The sequence below is a fragment of the Nannobrachium achirus genome (assembly GCF_963921795.1).
Source record: "Nannobrachium achirus genome assembly, chromosome: 20".
Taxonomy (NCBI): domain Eukaryota; kingdom Metazoa; phylum Chordata; class Actinopteri; order Myctophiformes; family Myctophidae; genus Nannobrachium; species Nannobrachium achirus.
The window spans coordinates 12,579,319-12,599,112 of NC_137827.1; the positions used below are offsets into that span (position 1 = coordinate 12,579,319).

Sequence of the window (19,794 nt, forward strand, 5' to 3'; positions counted from 1 at the left end):
TAATATTTCTGAACAGGATATTATTGTAGGGCTTTAACATGGGATAAGAAAGAATTGTAGTAGTAGATGGATGATGAGGATGTGCACAGGAATGCTACGCACACCTAAGTCTTCTGCCGGCCCACGGCAGAAGGATCCTAAAGAGACAATAAGGCGCATAGCCACACTTGGAGCCAAGGCAACATTTTATTAACACCAATTAGTGGAAACAGAACTCAGCATTCAGGTTAATTGCTTTTTTCCGAAGTCTCCTGAACTTGAACACAGCATTTTGTGTTGAACAAATGTAATTAGGAATCATGACATTACACCACATCTCCACTAGCTAAAGAGTGCTGGGTTGCGCAACTCCGAAAATAGCTGATCTACAAGCTCTCGCAGCACAACGTGTTAACCCTAACCCTAACCCTAACCCTAACCCGAGAGCTTGTAGATCAGCTATTTTCGCTAGTTTTGTCTCGGGTCCTACCTTAACACTGTCCACTGTCCAGTCCAGTGAGTGAAAGTACAAAAGTATTAGATCAGATTAGATTACACATTTAGACTGTATTGTACATCAGCCAGTCGTATTTGGTGAGGGTAGCAAACCGGCTGCCTTGTTGCGGTTCTGCCATGCCACAGACAACCTCCTGCTCTTCGTAGAAAATGCAGTCTCGCCCCTTTGGCTCCTCTCTCCTTGCTGGGTCATTGTTTAGTTTCTCCCTGTACTTTCTCGTTCTCTCAGCACAATTTTCCAGCTGACAAAAGAAATGGAATGTATAGTTTAAGACAAAGAGAAAATATTGTTTAGATTGAAACAATATGTTAAGGTTTCTGTGAAGGGGTTTCTGCTCTGTCTGATGAATTTGAAGTATCACTGAATGAAGCTAAATTACATTTTATGTAAAAATGTTTAAAACAAATGTTTAAATGTACAAAAGAAACATGGAACTTTGTTATTTATTGTTATATCTGTAGTCAAATACAGTATAAATCATATGGTGTGACAATCAAGTCATATGGCGTGACAAGCAGACATGTCACACCATTATGATTAAGTGTCACACCATATTACGTTTTCTGCATTTAGGTTTACCTTGAGGCTACTATGTACACATTAGCATGCTAACAGCATGCTAGCTATAACAAAGCAACCTAGATCTACATGGAAATATGACCAAAACTTCAAATAACTTAAGCTTTTTAATGAAAAGGTGTCACACCAACAGACATCCAAAGTGGTGAGTTTGTCAAAGTTTCAACAAGATGGCATTTCATGAAAATGTTAAAATCATAACTCACCTCAGACACCTGTCTTGCAGTTGTGCTGGGAGTGCTGAATAGCCTTACAGAAGAAGGACCTCTCTAGCCAATAGGTGTCCAAATAATTGCCTGTTTAATTTGTCCAAACTAGTGTCACACCAAATGATTTTGGTTTGGGGGACAAAATGTTTTTGATCAGAAATGACTGAAAACATTATGCTTTGACTTTGAAAAGATATAGGCTCACAAATAGACATTTTTTTAGCCTAAATTCATTTTCAAATGATTTTTAGCAATTCTTTTTCTTAGTTTTATTCAAGTTCCCACTTTGAGAAACAAGGTCAGGACAGTCACACCATATGAGTTTTGCCATGTTTGGTTGAAAATTCTGAAGAAATGAGGAATGAAATGTTTTAATCTTGAGTAAGTTCACATAAAGCTTAATGTCCTGCACAATATTCAGAAGGTTTTTGACAAATATATTTTTTATTTATACATGTTTGACACCGAGGACAGCTAAAACGTTACGTCACGTCACCCACCCGGGGCCTTAATAAGGGGAGCAAATGCTAATTTCGTACAAATCAGTCTAAAAGCGCCACATTTTGCACAGATGTAGCCCAGGGCTCGCTCTAATGATTTAGCTAGGGCGCCCGAGCCGACGACCTTCGGGGTCGCCACAGCGGCCAAATCAAGTTGGGCTCCCATCGACTTTCTATACAGGAGGAAAGTACCCGGAAAAACTTTTTTTTTTCTGGGTATTTATGTAGGATATGAGGGGTCTAACAAGGGGTTTGTCATGATGCTGAATCCATTCCAAGCATTTGTTTTGCACAAAAACATTCCTTGGGCTACAAATGGCCCTATAAAACGCCCACAAAACTGTGATTAGTGATAAAAAGTGATGAGTCATCACTTTTCATCACTAAACCATCGTTTAGTGATGATCATTAGATCTAGCTAAATCATTAGAGCATGCCCTTGGCTACATGATCTGTGCAAAATGTGGCGCTTTTAGACTGATTTGCACAAAATTAGAATTTGCTCCCCTTAAAGGGATATTTCACTTTCAATAAAACTTTTGGTCATTTTATCATCTAATCAAGCTTTTATGAACATCCTGAAGAGTTTTTAATTTTCTTGATTCAATATTTAGATATTTGATGTAAATGTTACCAGGCCCTCCTCCTGCAGGACGCCTCCCCATACACACCCATTGTAACTTCAAACTCCATTTTAACAATGATAAATTCATTAAAAACACACATTATTTTTCCTGGTGACTCATACTACCTCCTGATATGTGAGCATGCTGAGTTTTTTTCGATAACCTTTTTCATTTATTTTTAATAATTATTTATTGTATTTAATCTTTTCCATTTTCCCAAAGAATTATTAAAAATAAGTGAAAAAAGTTATAAAAAAAACATGGCCTGCTCACGTATTAGGAGGGTAGTATGAGTCACCAGAAGAAATAATGTGTGTTTTCAATGAATCTATCATGGTTAAAATGGAGTTTGAAGTTACAATGGTTGTGTATGGGGAGAGGCCCTGGGCCTGGAGGGCCTGATAACATTTACATCAAATATCTAAATATTGAATCAAGCAAATTAAAAACTGTTCAGGGTGTTCATAAAAGCCTGATTAGACGATAAAATGACCAAAAGTTTTTTTGAAAGTGGAATATCCCTTTAAGGCCCCACACACTGTTTTCCAAACAGTGGGTCAGGGTCCTTTAGTATTTTTTTTTTTTAGTAATTTCATTAAGAAATCAAAGAAGAATCAAATAAATTCCATAAATTAGAACACAAATGTTTAAGAAGTAGTGAAAATATACAATCTACAAGCTCACAACGCGGTGCGAAGCAATAACAATAACGAAGCCATACACAGACGTTTTCATTAGACAGGTTAAAGCTCTGTATTCTAATAGTAATCATTGCTATTAGAGTGTTTGTCTGTCCAGCGCTTTAATAAACACAAAATACATTTTCAGGTGGATTGCCAATTTTCAGCCAGTCAGGAGAGAGTACCCATTTAAGCGCCTCAATTTTATAGTGTTCCAGACAGTTCCAATTTTGTCTGCTCATTTTCTTTTGTGTCATCACTTCCAATTTCACTGTTTCTTACCAAAGAGCCTTACAACAACAAACACTATATAGCAATGACAATGAGTACCATCAGAATATATTATTCTAACTATAAAATATCACCTAACCCTATACTGTACCTTGAACCACTTTTAAACTGCCCTCCCTATTTCAGGGATGTTATTATAGGTGGTATTTTTTCCAAATTCCCATTTATTTTATTTTTTATTCTTTTGCATGACACTCATACAATGGAGTATAAAATAGGACATCCAATTATGAAAACGCATAAAAAGATGACATATGTAGATAACAAGATTTCTGCCCGACACCGACGACAATTTCACTAAAGCGAGATGGACTCACTAAGCGTGGATGATGTGTTCAGCGTTTGCTTCTCAATAGCTGCGTTTATATGGACACCTTTCTTCCAAGCTGATTAAAATAAACCTGATTGAAGGTTTTGGATTAAGTGTTTGCATGTGTGTGATCAATCCGATCTGGTGTTTGATCGGGTTGTAAAAAGGTGTAGACCACCCCTCTGGTTGGGTTTAATCAGGTTTATTTAGGTATAGGTCTATGGAGAATTTTAATCAGGTTTACTTTAAATCTTGTTTTAACCCGATTAAAAGTGTCCATGTAAACGCAGCTAGTGATCCATCAGAACAGTAAAGAGTACTCACATTTTTTTTACTTAAGTAAAAGTATCAATACTGCAATATAATAATACTCTGTTACAAGTAAAAGTCTGGAATTCAGAATTTACTTGAGTAAAAGTATAAAAGTATTGGCATGACAATGTACTTAAAGTACCAAAAGTAAAAGTACTAAATGTATGACAGGTTGTGAGCTTGTAGATCAGCTATTTTCAAATAGCCTAGGTATAACATAGGGCTAAAGTTGATTAATGTATGTTCTATAACAGGGGTCTTCAACAGGGGGTCCGGGACCCCTAGGGGGTCCTCAGAGTTACCACAGGGGGTCCTCCAAATCTTTGTGTGATAGAAACTTTTTTTTCTCCTTTTTTATATTAACCACTTGAACCCTAGTGTCCATATTCTGCGTACTTCAGCCAAAAATAGCAGATCTACAAGCTCAACGCCTCGCAGCGTGAGGCGTTGTGAGCTTGTAGATCGGCTCAGCACCAAGATCTTTGGTGCTGAGGGGAAAAAGTTAATTAAGTATTGACGGTTCAAGTGGTTAAATATCTGAAAACACACTTTGAAATGAATCCAAAATACACTGATGATTGTGCTGTCAAACGATGAAACTATATGGAATCTATGAACAGGTTGTGGGGGTCCCTGCTTCATCTCTCTCTCAACTAAGGGGTCCTTGGCCTGAAAACTTTGAAGACCCCTGGTGTAGACTTCGTAAACCATCCTCCTCCTGCATTCTGATTCGAATCCAAAGAGGAGAGACTGGTTTATGAGGCTAGAGTAGACTGGGGATCCAGAGATTAAAAAAAATTGTAGTCTATAAAACAGGGGTTGCGTAGGCGTGGCCTAATGGATATCAAACGGTCATGGGTTGTTAAATCCGATCTTTCGGACAGACTCTTGCTGATGTCCTCTTGCTCAGCAAACAATAGCGACCCAGAGACGTACGTTACATAAGATCGTGTTTCTCTGCAGCTGTGCGTGCGTGCGTGCGTGCGTGCGTGCGTGCGTGCGTGTGTGCGTGCGTGCATGCGTGCGTGCGTGCGTGCATGCGTGCGTGCGTGCGTGTGTGTGTGTGTGCATGTGGGTGGTGTGTGTGTGTGTGTGTGTGTGTGAAACAGGATTCCATAGAGACACAGAGAATGCACTAAACAGAGACAGTGCTGTTGCATAAACCTCTGCAGTGCATCTGGTTGTCATGGAGATGCACACACACACACACGCACGCACGCACGCACGCACGCACGCACGCACGCACGCACACACACACACACTGACTTCTATGCAAAGTAAACATTTAAACATGTATATAAGCTAGTATGTTCAAACACTTGTTTTTTAAAACATGTATATAAGCTAATATATTCACAAGTTTTTTATAGCGAGTGAATGAATGAATGAATTAATTAATTAATTAAAGAACAAATGAACGAACAAACAAATGAATGAATGAACAAATGAGTGAGCCAGCGAGTGAGTGAGCGGGCCAGCGAGTGAGTGAGCGAGCCAGCGAATGAGGGAGGGAGGGGGCGAGTGATTAAGGGTGATGTTAATTTACTGAGTGACTACTGAGTGAGTACTGTACAGCTCAGTTAGGAATGCATTGTAATATATAGGAGTCAACAACCTGTCCCTGTAACAATGAAAGCAGACAGCGCTTCACTTCAGATGAAACGTAAACACTGCAGTAACACGCCTGCAGCCACCGGAGGAGCTGCAGTTCTGACTGGCTTCTTAATAGCTGCTCTATTCTGGTCTGCTGCTGAATCATGCTCCTGAATGGGTCGTTCTCTGTCTGTCAATCTATCTGTCTGTCAATCTATCTGTCTGTCACTCTCTGTGCCCTCCCTCCCTCCCTCTCTCTCTCCCTCACTGCCCCCTCAATTCAAAATGCTTTATTGGCATGATAAAATGTGTCAAAGCATACATAATACATTTAACAATAAGTCATTACATAATCATACAGCAGGCCTATACCGTATGACGTAAAGAGAAAATAAGTGATCCCTGCCCCTACCTCTTTATCCTCTAAAGATGGGGTTTTAATTCCAAAATGTATTTCTACATTGTAGTATTGATACCTTTACATAAGTAAAGAATGTTTGTACTTTTCCCTGCAACTGTTCATTTAGAAAGGAACGGCTCCCTATACTGCGAACCGGATCCCATCATTCATTTCAAAGAGCCGCTCAAAAGATTTGATCCGTCTCTCACCCTTTGTCCCTTCCACACACTCTCATGAACCTCTTCTCCCTCCCTCCTGTCTGAGAAGGTAGTTATGTTGCAGTCAAAGTGAGTGATTGAGATGTACCACTCAGTCTGGGTAAGCTCTGTTCATTTTTAAATGCTTGCTCTTCCCACAGTGTGCATTTTGACCACATAACATCCCTCTATTCTGGGGGGCGGACATTTTGGGACGAAAGTAGCCAGGGAGCGTTTCGCTGTTTCAATGTGTCATCTTTTCGACACCCAATCCTAACCCTTACCCTAACCCTAACCTCCGTGGGGTGAGTCGCTAACCCTCCCGACGCTCCTTTGTCGAAATGACAGTCGTTCGAAAGAGCATGATTTCCCCAAGTTGCCAACCTGTGAGCTTGAGAGGTTGTGGTTGAGGTTGCAGATCAGCTGTTTTCAATGAAGAGAGATTTGATGTAGAGGGAAACAAAAGGAGCGGATCTACCAGTATAAATGGGGACTCCCTGGTGGAGTCTGTCAGTTAACTAGACAGTCACTCCCTGTTTGAAAAACCCTGATATCTCTGTCAGTCTTGCTGGAATTTTAGTTTGTAAAACGTTCCTTAGCGGTGAATCAAGAATCCAAAAAATAAAAATAAAAAAATCCATCCATAAAGTCCAAAACGATAGATAAGTAATTTCTTGGGTGAGTTATGTACTACTCAAGTAGTACAAATTCTCAAGAGAGTTATGGGGGTCCATGGCCTAATGCATACCAGGCTGCGCCGGAGTCCTTGAAATAAAAATAATAAAAATGTTTGAGAGTCACTAATGGAGTAGGCCTGCCCCAGGTCATAAACAGGCTGAATATAACGGAGTAGCCCTGAGCTCATAAACCTACAGTATATTCCCGTGGCCGGAGTCCCTTTAAACGAGTGGTAGATGGTTGGCTTCTTTTTAGATTTTAGTGGGGACAGGCAGGGGTGTCGCACCAAATTCTGGACACATTCTGGTACAAGGATTCACTGTGGACCCCCCATGAATGTTCTTCATTATTTTGTGTTTTAACTAGTTCACAGCCAAATCGCCTTCCATCGCCATTTTGAGGAGGGTGAGGCAGCCAGATCGCCAAACGTCGCCTTGGGGATAATTTTCTGATCATTTTGGTATTTTTTTGACATTTTTTGAGCTATAAATGACCTTTCTAGCTTAATTTTAGTCTAAAGTTACATATTCGAAGGAAGTGACATCATCGATTGACGTAACCCGGAAGTCGTTCGGCCATAACATAGAATGGGCCTTTTTACAGCATTGAATGTTGACGTTTTTCTTATCAAACTTTACCATATCTAGACCGATTTTCATTCGGAAAAAAATGGCTGGACTGACAGATTGGTCACTCAAGAGCAAAAACGAGTGTAAATGGCGTGCGCACGACGTTCGGATCGTGTTTTATAGCTCCCGTTCGGCGGACCGGGAGACATAATGGCCGCCAATGGGCGCCGCCATTATGGGTCTACTGCTGTCCACTCGCTAGTCCAGACTCTAGGAGATTATCGTTGGGCACACTCTAGTGGATAGTACTAGTACTACATTCTACAACAATATGATCCCTGTTGGGTTAGATTAAAGCTAACTTGGAAATTAATAAAATTCCTGGCAGTATAGGCGCACAAGCCTATTGTAAATGGCTGGGAGAGAGTTTTAACTATTGAAAAATAGCAGACATACAAGCTCACAGCACAGTTTTAAATCATGAAAAGTCTTTGAATATTTCAAATCCTTGATCTAAGCCAGTGGTGCTCAAATTTTTTCATGTGAAGGACCCCCAAAATGATATGTATTTGGTCCCCCATCTCAAAATATTTAGTTCCAGGGACCCCCCAGAAGCAAAATTTGAGTTACAAAAAAATACATATATTCAAAGATTTGCACACATTTTCATGACCTTTCAAAAAGCAGAAATACAAGCTCGCTGTGAGCTTGTATATCTGCATTTTTCAATAGCTAAAGTATGAAATAATTACCTCCACCTATGGGCCCTAGTAACTCAGTCCCACTCCCCCCCCCCCCTCCCTTGTGACGCCCCTGGGGACAGGCAGTGGCTCAGGAGGTATAGAGCGGCCATGGTCACCTGCAGGTCCCTGGTTGAGTCCCCAGGCTCCTCCAGGCTTTAGTGTGGAGGACAGGTGTCCCCCATGAGCATGATCCCCCAGTGGGAGCACACTGGGTCAAATGCAGACAAGTCTTCCCCCCTTGGGGATCGCTGCAAATACCCTTACCTCCCCACACGGCGGAGACCCTATTAGAATTCTGGCTGTTACACTTGCACACTGCACAATGGCCGTCTAATTCAGTGTTTCTCAACCATTTTTATGCCAAGGAGCCCCAAATGAATCACCAAATTGATCACATCGCCATGGGAAATGGGTGACATCATAAAATACAGGGTATAAATATCTAATCTAACTATAAATTAGGCAAATTTAACGTCTGGCTGTCTGTGAATTTGCGCTTATGTCATCCAATGGGAAAATCCTTGGAAAAAACACACAGTGATGTCATCCAATGGGAAACCCCATGAAAGGAACAAATGGGAGGCTGAGAGACAAAAGGACTCTTTAGAGAAAATGAGATTTTGGCCACAAAGAATGTGACAATCCTGAACCAATTGGATTTAATTCAGGATGAACTGAGTGCCTTGAGAGGGAGAAATGGGAGAAGGACAGAAAGAGACAAGCCAGAGAAAAAGACACTTTGGCCAACGGGAATTGGCAACTCCAGAACCAACTGAGTCTCACCTAGGAAGAATTAAGAACCAAAGATGCTCATTGGTAGGGCTGGGGCGGTATCGAAATTTTGCTACCGCAGTATTTGTCTTCCCATTACCGACTGTAATTTTTGAAATGTCGAAAATAGCAGATGTGCGAGCTCGCAGCGTGGCATGAAGTGATGCTCTGTGAGCTTGTTTATCTGCTATTTTATAATAGCCAAAGTATAATAAAAGTGGTTATAATGATTTTGATCCCATATTAACACATTTTAATGGGGGCCCACTGGACCCATGGGGGTCCCCGGACCTCCACTATTATTATTATTATTGCGTCCGTAGGTCGCAAGTTTAGTATGAAAACTGGCACATCTTTCAATATCTCTGTCTGTCTGTCTGTCTGTCTGTCTGTCTGTCTGTCTGTCTGTCTGTCTGTCTGTCTGTCTGTCTGTCTGACACATCACTGTGACATCACAGGTAACATCACCTATGTAAAAGTCCATATATGGGTATTCCCCAGAATCCCTTTTATGCCCATATATAAAGATCCCTGATGTCATCGATATACATCACTGGCCACATGGCCAAGACATGGCCCATATCTGTGTGGCTGGTTCAGATAGGGATCTCCATGTATGGGCATAAAAGGGATGTACCATACGGTACCTGGATCTCCATATATGGGTACCAGGGGTCTCCATATATGGGTAACTGGTCCGATATACATCACTGGCCAGATGGCCAAGAATTGGTGCATGTTGTCCTGAGGCGTCTTACTAGTTGTTGTTATTATTTAAAAATAAGGTAACATCGTGTTTACCCTACTTTGTGAGTTGAATTGATTCCACATGTCAGTGCTGCTGCCATACTGTGCAATAATACTGACCTATACGTTTTACCTCCAGAAAAATAGACGCAAAATAAAAGAAAGGACGACAATTTGGACACCGGTCTTGGCTTGACAGAATAGGGCAACAGCGCCTGGCAATTCTCCAAAGAGAGCTGAAAATATCATTTTTCACAAAACTGTCTGCACTCTGCACATAGTCTAGCACATTGTGATTGATTCTCTGTGCATGAAACAGGGATTCTTTGCCAGTACGATGAAACATTCTGCCACGTTTATGTTACGACGTGGACATTTCATCTGAGACCACATTGTACAGAGTTCATGTTCACAAGGTTTTTTGTGTACAGAAAGTGTTCAAATAATGTTTGTATGTGGCCACACCCACCTGTTCATTAATTATACCTGGTTTTCAGGTGGGTGGTGACCCAGCCGAAGTTAGCCAATAGCCACCCACACCCACAGTGTTGCTGTATCGTAAAAAGGGGTAGGGGACGATTTTATGATGTCATTAAAGCGGTGTATTTCAATTGGGTCTTTTGACTCTTTTGAGGCTTTCAAGAAACCAAAGATACCCAGGGAAGACATATTTGCATATTATAACCACTCCTGGGGGTCTAGATTAGAGTAATGTTAAAGGGAAATTCCACTTTCAAAAAAACTTTTGGTAATTTTATCGTCTAATGAGGCTTTTATGAACACCCTGAACAGTTTTTAATTTGCTTGATTCGATATTTAGATATTTGATGTAAATGTTATCAGGCCCTCCAGGCCCAGTTCCTCTCCACATACACACCCATTGTAACTTCAAACTCCATTTTAACCATGATAGATTCATTAAAAACACCCATTATTTTTTTCTGGTGACTCATAGTAACCTCCTACTACGTGAGCAGGCCGTGTTTTTTCAATAACTTCTTTCATTTATTTTTAATAATTCTTTTGGAAAATGGAAAAAAATAAATACAATAGAATATTATTAAAAATAAATGAAAAGGGTTATCGAAAAAACACGGCCTGCTCACGCATTAGGAGGGTAGTATGAGTCACCAGAAAAAATAACAGGTGTTTTTAATGAATCTATCATGGTTAAAATGGAGTTTGAAGTTACAATGGGTGTGTGTGGGGAGAGGCCCTGGGCCTGGTAACATTTACATCAAATATCTAAATATTTAATTAAGCAAATTAAAAACTGTTCAGGGTGTTCATAAAAGCCTGATTAAACAATAAAATGACCAAAAGTTTTTTTGAAAGTGAAATATCCCTTTAACTCCATAGACACATACAAAACAGAAAAAGAACAAAACTATGGCACCTTTTAAACCCTATACTGACCAGGGGTGCCGAGGGCCTTATTTATATAGCCTACTATTGGTCTGCTCCTTTTTCCCCCTCTACACCAAATCTCTTCGAGGGAAAACAGCTGATCTACAAGCTCACAACGTTGTGACCAAAGGTTGGACAAAGGTCACGGATTCAGAATGAATCCTCGGGTCCTTTCTCATCCTGAATTTAAATGGCTTACCTCTCCAGTGGTGTAAATTAACTAAGTATTGTACTTAAAGGAGGACTTTGCCACTTTTCAACCCATCTTCATATAATAGGTCCTCACTAATGTTCATAATAAAATAGCACAATTTTTTTCTACTCGGTCCAATTCTCTTAGGAGAGCTGTGGGAAGTTCAGAAATCCATCGTTTTGTGACATCATTTTCCAAATAAGAAGAATAATCAAATATTTTTTTAAAAAATATTTTGATTTTTATTATCGCGAGAACAATGGCTTCCACTTTAACATTGCAACTTTTCAGGAGTAGAAAACCAGCATTTTCTATTAGCTTGGATTCCCAATCGATGATGTCACAAGACGATGGGTTTCTGACCTGCCCACAACTCTCCTCTGAGAAAAAAGAAAAGAAAAAAGCAATTTTTTAGTGAGGACCAATTATATGAATATAGGTTGAAAAGTGGTGAAGTACTCCTTAACTCTTTGAGTGCCTATCCCGAACTAGTTCGGGATATTCGGGATCAAAAACAATTTTTTATTTGCTATTTTACTTACCCCGAGCTGCTTGGAGCAACGTGGGTGGTCCCGGCTCGCCCAGCGCTCACCAACGAGAGACGCTAGATGCTCCGACGATTTATTCCATTGAAAATGGTTTAAAATAAAGTTTAGACCCCCCCCAATGTTCACCCAATGTTCATTGTAGGCGGCGCGACGTATTCCAGGGTGCCTATCCCGAACTAGTCCGGGATATTTAATGAAATGGAATAAAATGATAAGAGGCCTTCTGAAGCCTGGCCTGATTTTTCTAGCTACTAGCCGAAAGCTAGCAACCTCCCGCCCGGCCGTTATTTGCGAACGAAATCGCCAATCTCCGCCTAATCCAATGAAAGACCACATCTTTGAAGGCTTATATCTCTGGATTGTGTCTTTAGGGAAGCGGCGCGAGGTTTATTTACGGCGAAATTGCCCAAAAATGATCTTTTAGATGACAAAATGGGAATAGCCTTTCTGTTAGCATTATAATCCGGGACCTTTCCATGACGTGCATGAACGTGAGCACGTGAGGTCCTGGAAGGTGAGGTCCTGGAAGCTAAAGCGCTCGCCTATGAGAGATACCCTGGCATTCTATGGCCCCTAGAGGGCGCTGGCACCAAATGAGTTAAGTACAATTTTGAGGTAATTGTACTTTACTTGAGTATTTCCAATTTCCAATACTTTTACTTCTACTCCACTACATCTCGGATCCAAATATTGAACTTTTACTCCACTACATTTATTTGAAAACTTTAGTTACTAGTTACTTTGCAGATATAAATTATAATATTATAAAACATACATTAACCACTTTAGCCCTATTCTATACCTTGGCTATTTGAAAATAGCCGATCTACAAGCTCACGACGCGTTGAGAGCTTGTGGATCTGCTATTTTCAAACATTTTGTACTTTTATTTTTAATACATTTTGATGCCAATACTTTTGTACTTTTACTCAAGTACATTTTGAATTTTGGACTTTTACTTGTAACAGAGTATTTCTACATTGCAGTATTGATACTTTAAGTAAGTAACACATTTGAGTATTTTAACCACCACTGCCAGTTGGCAAAAACAAACAGACAAACATATTTATGTACCGAGTGGCAGACATGCAGGCCCAGAGTTAGACGGTGCGTAAACATCAAACAAATGGGAGAGTCACAGTCAGGTTTCAGTGTGTTTGAATGGTTTTTGTGCAAGTTTGTGCAGAGCCTTCATCTGGATCCATCAAAACAAATGATGAAAACTATATTGTGGTTTTCTTTCGCTGTTTATTTTGACATTTCATTGTTTGTGTTGACATTCATCCTTTCTGGCTGTGGGTCGGGGAGCTCGGCCAGAGCTCTTAATTGATCATTTTGAACTTTTGTGCACTGAACTGGTTGTGCACTGAGTCGGTTGATTGGGCCATAACAGTGACAAACTCGTTATGTGATCGCAAGTGCTCTCTCTAATCAATGAATGCACCAGAGACACCGATCACTTTGATGCATGTCAGAGGGGGAGGGGAGAGTGGTGTGTACACACAGATCTGCAATCTTACCTCGTATGCCTTTAATGTATTCATCTTGGGTGCAGTATCAAGTTTGGGTGCAGTACAAGTTTCCTATGTCCCATGAGCCTTTGCGTGAAAGGTGGGCATCACTTCCTGTCCCCTTAGCTGTTCCACATGCGTGAATCAAAACAGCATCCCGGTTCCAACAATGGACCAAGGGTGGAGCGCTTGTTTTCGGTGGAGATGATGGAGGCGCGCCATCTCAGGCGTCCATGAGCCACGTGAGACAGCGTTGCGACGGTCGCATGAGCCGACTCAGCGCCGTTACCAACTTATGTGCCGTTATGGACAGAATAGTAAATCTTCGTCCCCCCCCGAATTTCGGCACCTCCGCGCGGTCCAGGCGGACACAACGGAGCGCTCCCTACCTCCGGTTCAGCCAATCACAAGCTTCCACTGCTGTAATCGGGATGCTGATTTGATACACGCGTTTCATATGATTGGTTGTTGTGCTGCAGTGGCACCTGAATCTCTGCATTGTGATTACTTGGTGCTTTGTTAAGTGATTTGAATCAGCTGTGTAGTGGAAGTGAAGCACACATTTTATCCTAGTAAGCTTTTGGGGAAACCGGTGGATAGTATAGTGAGTGACTGGATAAAAAACTGGACAAAAACAAAAACCTGATATCTTTCTCACACGTAGCAATAAACTCATCATAAACAACCACTGAGCCTGCTGGTTGGTCGGCCAGGGTCCCAATTAGCCTTATTCCAACGCCCAGCGTTCCAACCCGAGTTGCTGAGACGCCCGCAGGCCCAGCCCGGGAACACCGTGGAGAAACGGCATTACTCTTAACGCTATAATGGCCTCCCTCTCTCTCAGGTTTCCCTGCAATTAGGAAAAAATATTGTTATTACCAAGCCTTTTAGGGGAGAGAGGGTGTGGAGGAGGCAGTGCAATTAGAACTCAAACAATAGTCAGTATTTCACTCTCAGAAGGAAGACTTTCATGACTGTGTGTGGAGGTGTAGCTTGCTTGCTGTTGGCTTAAAACACTGAGGAAAATATCGTCACTGTGTCGGGCAGAAACCTCGTATCTTCCAAGTTTCAATTTTGTATGTTTTTTCCTAATGTAAAGCCTTGCTTCATCATGCAAGACTGTCGCACAAAACTAGTGAAAACAGCAGATCTACAAGCACACAACACAAAATAGCGGATACACAAGCTCACAATGCATTGCAATGCGACACATTGTAAGCTTGTAGATCTGCTATTTTCAAAAGATTGTTATACATTTGAAAACTTGCAATGGTATAATGAGTACTTTTACTTATGGTACTTTAAGTGCTTTTCGATGTCAGTACTTTTGTACTTTTACATTTTACATGTGAGTATTTCCACATTGCAATATTAATACTTTTACTAAAAGTTTAAGTAAAACATTTGAGTACTTGAAATGAATAAAGGTTGGGAATCTATGTCCTAAAAAACATCTGGGACTTTCAGCTTTGATCGGTGACATGCTTTTCAGACTGGAAGAGATGTTTTTTAGTCTTTATGCATGCGGTGCTTTTATCCCCGAGCATTGTTTGAAAGCACAGGGCAGGCACGTCAAAACCAGGAAGGCACTCAACGCCCCGTCCTTCACAAGCACTCCCGTCTCTCATTTGGACAGAATAAGCTGTAAACATTCTACCAGCTACCCACTCCTCAACCACAATGCCGGAGTTATGAGTGCACTTGACTACGGTTCAGTCCCCTACTTCACTTCAACATGTGTTTTCAGGTGCTGGTGTCAGTCGCCCCTTAAGGCTTTGGTGTTATTCTTCTGTTGTGAATACTTATTCATATGCTTACTTGGGGGGAAAACAGTGCATGACCTTTAAAGTGCGGCAGCTCTCTCAGCCCTCCTCTGCCTTGTTGTGATTTTGATCCCAAACAAAAGAGAAAGAGCTAGAGAGGGGAGAGGAGTTACCCAAGCGCCACATGACCAGGGCCCTTGAGGACACATCTTTTTTCTTTTTGTGCTCAGGCAAACTCTGACTAAGATGAGCATCAAACAAAACGCAACAACAAACAAAAAACCCACCATGCAGAGAAAGGTTGAATTTGTCATTATGGATAATTCATACATTCTTTAAGTTATTTAGTAGTAATACAAAAGAAAAGCAGGCTTTGTCACACCTAACAAGAGTTTACAAGAGGTTTGTGCGAGAGTGCGTGCGTGTGTGCGTGCATGAAAGCACCAGGAAGAAAAGAGTAGCTTTGTGTTTTGCATGCACTGCAAAGCCCACTAGGCCAGCTCCCTCAAACAAACACGGGCCACCCGGAGATGTGCATATAGTTGAGCAGCAAAATGCCAAACTAGGATCTCCGTTTACGTCATTATAATCAAGTCGGTCTAACCTTGGTGCAGTGGTGTGAAATGCCTTGAGACAAGCTTTCGAGTGCAATCAGTCTCATCCATGAATAATTCAAAAGTTATGTACGAACAACAGTGTTTTGATCGACAAGAACCAACCTTCTTGACCTAGACCTTTTGACCACCAATCTTCACCATATGTCAGATATTGACGTAGTGATCTAATATGTGAGGTTTCATGGTCTCCTGCTGTGGTCTGATGATGTTATGCAGCCGTGTATTGAGTCACTGCAGAAAGAGTGACATACCTCATTAGAACCTCATTCACAAGCCCTTTACAGCTCATAGTCATTACTAGGGAGGATGCACCGATACATCGGCCACACATCGGTGTCGGCCGATGTTTGCCGTTATCAGTCAATATCGGTATATCGGCAAATAAAGCTGATAAACTGACGGCAGTAGCCGATATTTATCTGTTGTTGATAAGCATACATTTTGCACTGGCTATGTTGGTGTTTGGTTATTTGCAGCCTACCAAGAGAGTAGTTTCTGAATGTATTTCTTATAATGTTCATTTATTTGTTTCCCTGTCCCAAAAGGGGAAATAATACACCAAAAACGAAATGAAAAAATATCTGTATCAGTATCGGCTAAATTGTTATTTTAAACTTCTGTATTGGTATCGGCCAAGAATTTCCATATTGGTGCATCCCTAGTCATTACAGCTATAGAGCGGTGGTTCTCAACCTTTTCAGGCCGCAATCCCCAAAATAATCATATTTTAACTGGGGACCCCCCCCCCCCCCCCCCCCCCACACACACACACACACACCCTGACGAGTACTAAGAGTTGAGGCATTACATTTTGTATATCACGGTTCTATGTTAACTCACTGGACGCCATAAACGTCTATTACGTCTTTGATCCTTAGTGCCATAAACGTCTTTTACGTCTTTTTAATTAATCAAAAGTTTTATAATTTTTTCATAATTGTAATTTCAAAAAAATCGCTCTAGAAGTTAGCCATGAGCCTCCGTGACCGGAGCGATACGGCCGATTTGACTGTAGCACCAGTGTAACACAGTCCGACGGGAAATCGGTATAACCAAACATTGGTTCCGGCCGTTTAAATGTTATCTTAAAACGTTCGTTTATACACTTCCCGTGCTTCCCTGACGAACTATAAGTACTCCAAAAACTCAGAAAATTCACGGGAAACCAGCGGTGCCATCCATTTGGCGATTGCTATCCTTGATCGCGATCGCCAGGGCTCTAAAGTGTATAGCATGCTAGCTAAAAGGCCTGGCCAAAATGTAAACAACAACCCAAACCAAAAAAAAGATGGACGTCTTCTTCCTTCTTCTGTTAGTTGATCAGATAGTAGGAGACCACCACCTGGTGGTTTTCACATGCCATTGCACTCCAGTTTACACACAGGCCCAGAGACAGCATTCACATATGATGATGATCAAGACATCTTACACATGTTCTATTGAAGCCCAAATCTAATGATAGGATATATATATATATATATATAAATATACATGTTTTCCTTTGTAAGAGGGGTAGTGTGGCTTTCGATAGAAGCATAGATTTATATATGTAATTTAAGTACAAAATATGATTTTGGCCCCCATAAAAAGGCAAAATTAAACAAAATGGCTGGCACCAGTTTTGTAGATTTTTAATCAAGGATGGCATTCAGTGAGTAGAACTGCATGCTCAACACGAGGCGTTGTGAGCATGTAAATTTCCCCCTTGGGATAATAAAGGTAACTATCTATCTATCTATCTATGTAGATCGGCTGTTTTCACAATTTATGCCTCTAATATTTGACAATTTGGCCAATGCTTAATTCGTCATTTCAGAGGTATTAAAAAGTCCTTAAATTGTCACTTGAGAAATTTGAGAACCGCTGCTTTAGAGTTCTGTCTCCACACCTTCCTTGGTTTGTTTCCAGCCGTCACCTCCTACACGCCCGGCTACAAGAAGAACAGCGGCCCGCCGCCGGTCCCGCCCCGCACCACCTCCAAGCCCCTCATCTCCGTCACGGCCCAGAGCAGCACCGAGTCCACCCAGGACGCCTACCACGAGGCCCGGCACCACCACAACCCCCTCCGCGGGGGCGGCGGAGGGGGCATGTGGGCCTCGGACGGCCTGGGCCTGAGCCTGGGCCGCGCCCTCTACAACTCCACGGACAGCCTGGACAGCGCCAAGGCCGTCACCATCGCCATGGAGGCGGCCGGCGCCATGTCCGGGAAGAGGCACCCGTCCACGGACAGCCACGGCTCGGTGACCACCTGCGACAAGGCCGTGCTCATGTCCAAGGCCGAGGAGTACCTGAAGACCCCGCGCTCGTCCATAGGGATACAGGTCAGTCTGTCGCTGTGTGTGTGTGTGTGTGTGTGTGTGTGTGTGTGTGTGTGTGTGTGTGTGTGTGTGTTGCATGCCGAAATAGCTGATCTGCAAGCTCGACAATGCGGCGCATCCACTAGACGATGTGAGCTTGTAGGTCAGCTAAGTTAACCAACCAGAAACATGTCAGATTATAGATGTAGTCTACCTAAATATTGTGGCACCTCAATGTTAAGGTTCAATGAAATAATTGCTGTGTGTGTTCTATATGGGCTGTGTCAATAAAAAAAATACATTATAATTCCTTCATACTTTTGGCTATTGAAATGTATTTTTTTATTGACACAGCCCATATAGAACCACACACAGCAATTATTTCATCCAACTTAACATTGAGGTGCCCACAATATTTAGGTAGACCTACATCTATAATCTGCATGTTTCTGCGTTGGTTAAATTAGCTGACCTACAAGCTCACATCGTCTCGTGGATGCGCCGCATTGTGAGCTTGCAGATCAGCTATTTTCGGCATGCAACACACGTCATACGATGAAGTATAGTCAGGCTTTACATGGGAGATGTAACGAGGAGGTGATTGACACACAGCTGCAGACAGCACCGCTCACGAGGTCTGCGAGTCTGCAGACGGGTGCTATTGGAGCATGTGAATGCAAAGAAAGACGAGAGGACAGACGACCGCGGACCGCCGCGCGAATGGGCCGACGAGTGCCGTTCACGGACGTCAGAATGAACGCGTTTGACAATAACGTTCATCAAGCGGAAACAAAGAAGGTCCAGTTCACGTTCGCCCAAAATGTGAACGTATTCATGAAGATCGTCATTAAACGCATTCGGGTACAACACTGGTGCTTGGTGGGTAGAGAGGCCGTCTGGCAGGTCACCGGTTTGCCTGAATTCCCCCTAGTCACTTAAACATGCAGACATTCAAAAGTCACACATGTATAATTGTGGCACGCACGCACGAACACGCACGCGCGCGCACACACACACACACACTTACGCACACACAGTCACACACATACAGACACACACAGAAGCAGCGTTCATGTCCCTGTGCAGCTAAAAATAACGGTGAGTCATCTCACTGCAATCCATCAATTAGGATTCAACTCATGCTAGAGCAGGTTTTACTGAATGGTAGCTCACTCACTCGCTCACTCGCTCGCTCGCTCGCTCACCTCACTCACTCACTCACTCACTCACTCACTCACTACCGCTCTCTTCTCCTCTTTCCGTAACTTCCAAATCTTGGAATCTTTTCTTTGCGTGTCTTCGAAGCCTGTTGGTTATATATCGTCGTTGTCGGGTGGAAACCTTGTATGTCCAAAATCGTTTGTTTTGCAGTTATCATTTTAAAAATGATTTAAATTAGTGAAAACCGCCGATCTACAAGCACACAACGCCTCGCGGTGCGAGGCGTTGTGTGCTTGTAGATCTGCTGTTTTCACTACTTTTGTGCGACGGCCTTGTATGATAAAGCAGGGGCTTTACTTTGTGAAAAAACATACAAATTTGAAACTTGGAGATACAAGGTTTCTGCCTGACAGTGACTATATGCCAGTTTGCCAATTCTTTGCACAGTGTCTTTGCATTAGTATTGAACTCTGCGAGGTCTTCTTAAGATGCAAGGGTTGGTTAGTAGAGGGCAGAGAGAGAAGACAGTGCTTGCATGCACGGTATGGTCTGCTTCTCTAGGTTTGAAGGTGGTCGGGCCAGTTTCTTTATAGCCC

At 42.0% G+C, this 19,794-nt stretch overlaps 1 protein-coding gene across 1 annotated transcript in view; it reads left to right on the forward strand.

Moving 5' to 3' along the window:
• The window catches only part of dlgap2a (discs, large homolog-associated protein 2a), a 471,572-nt gene that overhangs the window by 381,261 nt on the left and 70,517 nt on the right, over nucleotides 1–19,794 (forward strand). Inside the window, exon 11 of the mRNA XM_080750728.1 lies at nucleotides 17,649–18,061. Within this exon, the coding sequence (XP_080606854.1) occupies nucleotides 17,649–18,061 (413 nt within the window). The remainder of the gene's footprint in view (nucleotides 1–17,648; nucleotides 18,062–19,794) is intronic.